General features: G+C 28.6%; 1 protein-coding gene across 1 annotated transcript; it reads left to right on the top strand.

Moving 5' to 3' along the window:
- Nucleotides 1-3,078: 3,078 nt before the first annotated feature.
- On the top strand, nucleotides 3,079-7,130 carry LOC140060687 (fibroblast growth factor 12-like). The gene is made up of 3 exons (XM_072107000.1): nucleotides 3,079-3,594; nucleotides 5,058-5,164; nucleotides 5,838-7,130. The coding sequence occupies exons 1-3, from the start codon at nucleotides 3,357-3,359 to the stop codon at nucleotides 6,084-6,086; spliced, it is 594 nt and encodes a 197-aa protein (XP_071963101.1). The 5' UTR covers nucleotides 3,079-3,356; the 3' UTR covers nucleotides 6,087-7,130.
- Nucleotides 7,131-8,421: the final 1,291 nt, after the last annotated feature.

The following is an 8,421-nucleotide window of genomic DNA, read 5'->3' as shown; positions in this document are numbered from 1 at the left end:
TTTATAACACTTTATAAACCATAGTTAGAAAAAACATTTATACTTTACATATTCATACTTTTCATAATTTTACTTACAAAATATAAAATAAATATATGAACATTTTGTTAAAATAAATAAAGAAAAAGAAAAGATCCATACGAAATTCGAAAGTGTACAGTTTTACGCCAGGTAAAATATTACGAATCACTTGAGATAATATTATTCGAATGAAATACGCTAGAATTAAATTGTTACTCGATAATCAACAACACCTATAGGTTTAATACACATTTGATAAAAGAAAGAAAGCTTTATAATTAAGTTAATAGATGAAGATCTGTAAAAAAAAGATTTTTTAATATACTTATTTGAACTTATTCCTTCATGGTGTGAACAAATAATCAATAATACCGAAGAGAGAAAAACAAATATTCATGCGCTGATAAACAAGTAGTGCGGTGTTTGCGAGAATGCATTAAACAAAGATTAATGGAAACTTATATTAACTAAAATAAAAATTGTTTTAATCTGTAAATTACTTATTTTTAATACTGTACCTTTGTAATTGTTTAAAATGTGTTAATCGCTTAAATATAATGCATTGTTTCTAACTTTTAGTGTGAGAGCCTATCGACAGCAGCCATTTTATTTTGATATTTGGCAACACATCAAGACAGTCGTGTTTTTGATTTTTTTTAAACTGGAAAATGAATAATATGAGATAGAAAATCCATAGAAAACCTCACGTTTACTGTTTAAGCCTTAATATTTTATTTTGGTTCTAGGTTTAAATCTTTCTGAAAAATATAAAATTGTACAGTATTTTTTTAGGCCGCCTATACACCATTTTGATGTCGAATAATACTCATTCAAAATGGATCGAAAAAAATATTTACCAAATAAACTGGAAAAAAAGGGGGGAAAGAAAATGGAATTCTTGTTAAATGTAACCATTTATTTTGTCTTTTTTTTAAATCAGGGAAATCAAAATTTTGGGGTTTTTATCGGCAAAATTGAGCAACTTTAAGACTAAAATTGTATTCATTTTTTTAGAAAACAAATTTAAACATTTAATATTTTACTGCATTTTAATTCACAAACTTGGTATACCAAACATTGTAATAATATTAATGTAATACATTTATTGAAAATGAATAGTTCGTTTATTTCATTTAAAATACAAAATTAGAGGAAATTGTCATATTATAATATGTAACTACCCTACTACTGTACACTTATTTCATGGATAGGCCTAACTACAGCATTATGCTCATAATGTTATTAATTCTGTCAATATGTTTAGCCAGAAGATATAACAGTAAAACTGACACTCATATCACTGCAGAACACGAAAATCCAACTATTTTCAAAATGTATTGTGCATCTAAACATGAAAAACAAAGATGAATAAAATCAAACTTTTAATTTGGCCATTCTACAGTTGTTCGATTTTGCCAAAATAATGAATAAAATAGTGATTTAAATTATTATAAAAAGACAGAGCCATCCCTCCCGAACCAATCTCCAATTTGTTCGTGCAACAATTAATCTGTACACGAAAGTTCTGACGCAGGATAAAGTAATTTACGTCATTTCAATTCTGAAGTCACGCACAACAATTATCTGTTTTAAACGTGCTTGTTTACATATAAGAACAAGACACGTTTCGAATTGGATTTACTAGTCCCCTGTGTAATGAATATGTCGTATTGAACATTTGTAATGGTTTTCTAATATAGTTTTATTTTATTCAAAATATGCTGTTTAAAGATATCTGTTTTGTATTGCTACAAGCATGCATAACTTATCCTAAAAAAAACAACAGTATTCATTCATTCATTCATTCATTTATTCTGTCAAAATCAACATACAATACATGATTACATAACAATGTTACAATACAAAAAGTTAAAACTTGAGACAATTAAAAAGAAGGGAAAAATGTTATAAACAATCAAAAAACAATGCAAAAGTCTAAAATGAAGGTTAAAAAATGGCTTAAAAATGGTTTAAAAATGGCATAAAATACAGCATTAAAACAGAATATCGTTCAGTACCATAGTTTAAAAAAGTCATAAAAAAAAACAAGTTATAAAAAGACAAAAGAATATTAAAAAGCGTTCAGTTAAAAAGAGAACAGCAGAATAAAGTTATGAACATGAGAATAAAACAGTTAAGTTGATTTCGACCAGGATAGCCCCAAAAAACCAATTACCTAGGTTTATTTCCGTTGGGGTCCTGTAGTATTGTATTGTAATTTTAAATTATTTTATCCTTATTTACCGGTTTTCTCTTTTGTTCGTTAAGTATTCTTTAATTATCTAAAAGTGCAAAGTATTGACATCTTTTTATCTACAGACATAATTCATTCTTTCGGTCATTCTCCATTTGTTTTTAGTGATTAACACATAATTATAATTAAAAACAATGTTTAAGTGAATAGCAATAGTTGTCTAATTGAAGAAAAAATATATCTTTATATTTGTACAGAATATACATGGAAATTATTATTTTATCTTTAATTTATTCTCCATTGATTTCTAGCTATGACACTAAATAAAAAAAAACATAACTAATAATAATGTTTATATTTTAAAAATAAGAACATAAATTGAAAAATATAAACATATAATATGTTGGAAGCACAAGGATAGTAGCTGCTATCAAATTCTTAATCTAAATCTCCCTCTTTTTCAGAATCAATTAAATCACAAATTCCAAATTACAAAAAAAAACGTGTTTACCAAATATGTTTTCCCATGAGATTGTGATATTTACAGATAAAAATATTCATTAAAGAAAAGGTCGAAAGCTCATTACTTTTACTGACTTGTTATGCTGATGAAGAATTTTATTCCTAAAGAAACTCAAAACATTCTATTTAAATTTAAATTAATTGGTCGAAAACAAATTATAAGATTGATTGAATATAAAGACACCTAAATGCGAGGTAGTTAAAATCTGGAAAACCATTTGTTTGACGTCATTAGCATAAATAAAAAAGAAATAAGTTGCACTTTTCTACAATGAGCGTGGAATGTTTCAATAACATCTAGGGGGATCGACCTGAAACGATTTGGCAGATAAAATAAATGTAATTGATTCGATAATATGTAACCCCAAAAGTGTATAGTTCAGTCTGACTGGCCTAGTCACAAGATGAACAACTTCTGTGCGCCTCTCAGAATCAAATTACATTGTGAAAGCAGGCGAATAGGTTTACCTCAAACATCTTTAACGTTTTAAAACTTTTTTTTTCATTCTCAAAATACGTGGATATTTGTATTTTCAGTAGTTATCTTTTTTGAAAGATAGAAACAAATAATTAACAAGGCAATTAGTTTTATTTTCAGATATAAAATTGTTAATTGAGAATGTTGTTCAAGACAAGGAAAATATATTTTACTTGGGTTTCGCTGTTTGCCTTTCTAAACCTATCTGTGAGTTTGCAAGTTATTCCAGCTGTTTACACGAAGATAACGGAATACAATGAAAAACGCTTTCATGCTTCAACAGAAAACGCAAATAAAATAGTATCAAGAAATGGCTTCTTCCTATGGATTGGACCAGATGGACGTGTACGTGGAACAGACGATTGTAACAATAGATATGGTAAGTAAACTATTATGTTATAAAATTTACTTTCATTATTATGTATAAATGTTCCATTATTCACATGTAAAATGATGAGGAAAGAAACAAGGGAAAAACGAAAAAAAAGAGTACAATTATTTCTGTTTCAAAGAAAGATATTGGTTGTTTTATTATTCCTTTTATTTTATTTTGTATATTTATTTTATTCAATTCACAACTAACAGCGCTGAAATCGCCACTAACATCTACATTGGTTTAATAATAATAATGAACTTTGCAATTTATTCCTGATATCGTTTTGATTTAGCTTTTTGCTTATTTCTCTTGACGCAGCCATTGAAATCCACAGTAATTTAATTTGACTTTATAGAGTTTTTTTTTCACTTTAATATAGTACTAAATTACGTAAACACACGTGATCCTTTTGATTAAATTCTATATTTTATAGATAGGTTAATTTGCAAATTAACCTCCTCAATTTACGTTCGTATTTTCCATCATTCGTAATAGAGTTTAATTTACTTACTACCGGTACCTGCCAATTTGTGAGTTAAGACTGCTATCAATAATGTACAGGAAGAAATTACACATTAAAACAAACTCATCACAGAGTTTATGTCATATCAAGAGTAATAATAAGAATGATTTTTTCTCTTGAAAATATTTCATTAAATCAAATATTAAATAATCATAAATTTGATAAATTTGGTAAATTTTGAAGGTGAATTAAATTAAACTTTTTTTTTCAATCAATAAATTTATTTTCTCAAATAAAAACAAAATACAGTTACATTTTCTAGAAATAATAAATAATAAAAGAGAAAAATGATACCCAACTTTAAACTTCTTGAAGAAACCTAACACTAATAAAGCAGTCGGATAAACGAATTTAAGTGGTCACCACACCAGACTCTATCTTATAATATTGTTTTTACAATCTATCAGTTTAAAAAAAGGCCGCATTTTTAGTATAGTCTTATGTGCGATGTAAAATTCAGTTTTGACACGTACAGTATAGGCATACTATAGGACTACAGATTGATTTAGCCCTACAGGTACATGGTTTACACATAATAAATAGCTAGGCCTACCCTGTACATCACAAGCTTCTCTTAGGTCACATGATGTCAAGGTTAACGAATAAACGGCGGCGGTTCCAATAAAGAATGTTACCTCCCTCAATAGTTATTTGACTTCCGCTTAACCTATATTGTACCTATTATTTATAGTTCCCTTTCTCTCTCTTTCTTTTTTGTTGATATAATAATGTTGGAATTCATTGTGCCAGTTTGTCATAATTATGAACGTGAACATATGTCTTTATTATAATTCTTGTTTTGATAATTCTAAACTAAAAATATAAGTTTTAAAAGGAAAACTATAGGCCATGACTAAACAAAAACCATTACTGTAAATACAGTATTAACTGTTTGAAAACATTATCTATCTTATATACTACAGGTATTATTCTTACTTTATAGTACGTGTAGCGACATTTGCTGTTAGTCCTAGTTTAATTATCATTCGTGGAAGTGAGTCAGGTCTTTATTTATCAATGACCAAAGCGGGAAAGGTGTCGGCTAGAAATGTAAGTCTAACAAGATAGATAACATAACATAACATAACATAAAGTGCTGTATGTACTGTACTCTAATAAACAAAACCATTGTTATCAGGGCCAAATATTTCTCAGTGTTCAGTGTTAATCTTCATAAAAGATTTAATAAATTGTATTTGTTGAAAATGACATGTTTAAATGTAAAAATATAAATCGAAAAAAAATATTTACATGATAAAATTGTAATTTAAAAAAAAATTAACCGACAGGCATTGTGTGTATGGAAATAGTTTGTTTTTATTATATCAATATAATTGTTCCCATGAAAAAAATTAAATAAACTTTATTTGTTAAATAGACCATGTTTAAATGTAAATCGAAAAAAAAAATATTTAGCTGATAAAATTATAATTTAAAAAAAAACAAAAATTAACCAATATGTGTTTTGTTTTTACTATATCAAAATTAATAATTTTTCTTTTATAAATAAGTGAAATCATTATTACAAACATGGCTTATTAAAAGTTGATTGCATTTTTTTAATATAAGATAAAAAAAAAATAATGAAAAAAATGATACTAGTTTGGTGTCAAGGGTTAAGAAATATATCTTGGCAACAATGAGTCGAATGTTGAGAACGGCAATAAGCATAAAACAAATCTTAAAAATTGAAATAAACTTTTTATTTTTATTTACATTACAGGACACAGCTGAAAATATTCTTTCTAAAGAAAATTCGGATATTTTGTGGCGCGAAAAGTTCAGCCGTCGTTCGTGCTTTGTGACGTTCCAGTCCTTAGCCCAATTCAGAGTCGGTAAGCAAGTACGCTCACAGACAGTATCTTCTAACGGAAAACGACGCGGTCGCTACCTTTCAATCGGTAAGGGAGGAAGAGCTACATCATCGGCAAATAACGTTGAGTTTAAAAGCAATTTCATCTTAATTTCATAATTATTCGTTTTGTTCCTAAACGCAAGGAAATTTAGTTTTTGTTACCAAATAAAGTTGTTTAAACTTTAAGCTAGAGTAAGAGATTCTTTCTACTTTAATTAAATGCAGGAAAAGCTAGGTAACAGCTGAGTGAACTTAAGCTTAGTTAGACTAACAATAAAGCATGTAAATAATATGCATATCAGCGTATGAACATAAATGTAAAATGATGTTCATGAATTAATTAATTAAGTTTAATTCACACATTTTATATAAGGACGATTCGTTTATGACGGCGAGTGCCTCACGATGAAAGCCTGTAAATACTATAGGTAGCCTACGCCTACCTTTCGTGTTATTAGATAACTCAAGTCTTTTTGAGAAATTAGTATTATGTAGGCATCGTATACTGTAATTATAGATTGATGATTATAGATCTTGATATAGATATTTTATATCTATACTATTATTTTGTTTTAAAGATGTATTGTCCCCCTGAAAAAATAATTCTTAAAAGAATTTTTGTTGAATATTCCATTTTAATGTAACATAATAGTTATCCACTTTGACCAAAAATTGGATCGAAAAAAAAATGTATTTACCTGAAAAAAATTTGGATTTTTGGTTAAATTTAACCATTTATCTTGTTATTTTATGGAGAGACATAAATACCTACATTCCTACAACAATAAAGGATTAAAATTTAAAAACTGCAAAAAATGATTAAAAAAAAAAATGTATTTAAAAAAGAGGGCGCTGTTGTAAAATATATAAAAAAAATATGCCATTTCACATCGGTGTTACACACTGAGTGAAACTTATCTCACCCGATTTAGTTTTTTCATTGATAAAATAAATCTATATCTGAAACTATAAAACAATCTTTACTGTACAGTAAAATAATTTAGCCTACTTTCAAACACTAGTGATAAGAACGTCTTATTAAAAAGAACACCTACTCAGTCAAAAGCGGCGTTTAGTTAACAAACTGTGGTTTGCAAACTTGTACAAACTCCGAGTTAGACAACACAAATTCCAAGTTTTTACACGGTAGATTAGAGTACAACACATAATAATATAACCAATTTCCTTTCATTTGCAAAACAAATTTGTTCTTACTGTCTGACTTTTGACTTTATCTTTTGTTTGCGCTGCGAATTAAGAGTTTGCTCGTGGTTGGAACCTAAAGTAGACATACAGTACAAAGCACGTCATTACTGTTTAGTCTAGAAAAGAAATTTCCTACTACCCGTAGTAGGCTATTAATGGATGTTGTTATACTAAACTATATAATGACGTCATCTGAATTACACTGTATATGCTCCACCGTTACATCATATTATGCTGGGTTGTTTGTGCTACTTTTTTGCTAGCGTACTAATAGTCCAGTAAAATATCACCTTCACCATTGCATAACGTTAGTAGTCAACGAGATTCTCACCGTAGGTTCTAAACATTATGTAAAGATCATTTATTGATGTTGCGTCGCGTAAAAGTTGGGATCACAATTACAATCACAATTTTCCTTTGTTTTTCATATTTATTTGACTTATTTTTTATCAAAATGACTTGTTATATATGTGATACATAATAATACAATGTAATACAGATAATTAATACCATATTCGTACATTTAAAATTCACTTTTTAATACGAACGCAAATGTCGACAATGGCGTGTCATTCACTTATGCCCCATGACGTCATTTTTCGATGAAAACAAACCACGACGAAAGGAAGCAAAAACTGCGTATAAAAACTTCATTTTCTCCACAAATCCCAACTTTTACGCGACGCAACATCAATAAATGATCTTTACATAATGTTTAGAACCTACGGTGAGAATCTCGTTGACTACTAACGTTATGCAATGGTGAAGGTGATATTTTACTGGACTATAAAGCCTGTGGCCGTATTCACCAATCTCACTTTGGCTAAGGGAAATACTTACCCTTAAAATTTAAGAATTCCAGGGGTATTCACAAATGAGTTAAGGGATTCACTTACCTATGAAGAGAAAAGTGTGTGGACGATGATCAATAAAAAGAAAATAGCAGTCAATACAAAAGCAAGTGAATGAATAGGCCTATTAGACCTAGACTAAATTGTGGATCAAGAAAAATAGGTCTAGCTTATATATACTAACAAATCAACATTCTGTGTAGCTGGCCTAAACCTGTCTGTATTGGGGCATATGCACCCTAGGCAGGTTACTGGGAAGACCAACAGAGGCCTAGCATCTCTACCTAGCCTACTAGAGAATGGGGCTAATTTCTATTACAACGAAATGGGAAGCCATCTTCCACGAAAATAATGGCAGTCAAAACAAAAAAAATAAATGAATATATAGGCATATA

This window comes from Antedon mediterranea, chromosome 10, assembly GCF_964355755.1.
Source record: "Antedon mediterranea chromosome 10, ecAntMedi1.1, whole genome shotgun sequence".
Lineage (NCBI taxonomy): Eukaryota > Metazoa > Echinodermata > Crinoidea > Comatulida > Antedonidae > Antedon > Antedon mediterranea.
The sequence above is the reverse complement of the archived record's forward strand: the minus strand, read 5'-3'. Positions and strand labels throughout refer to the sequence as shown.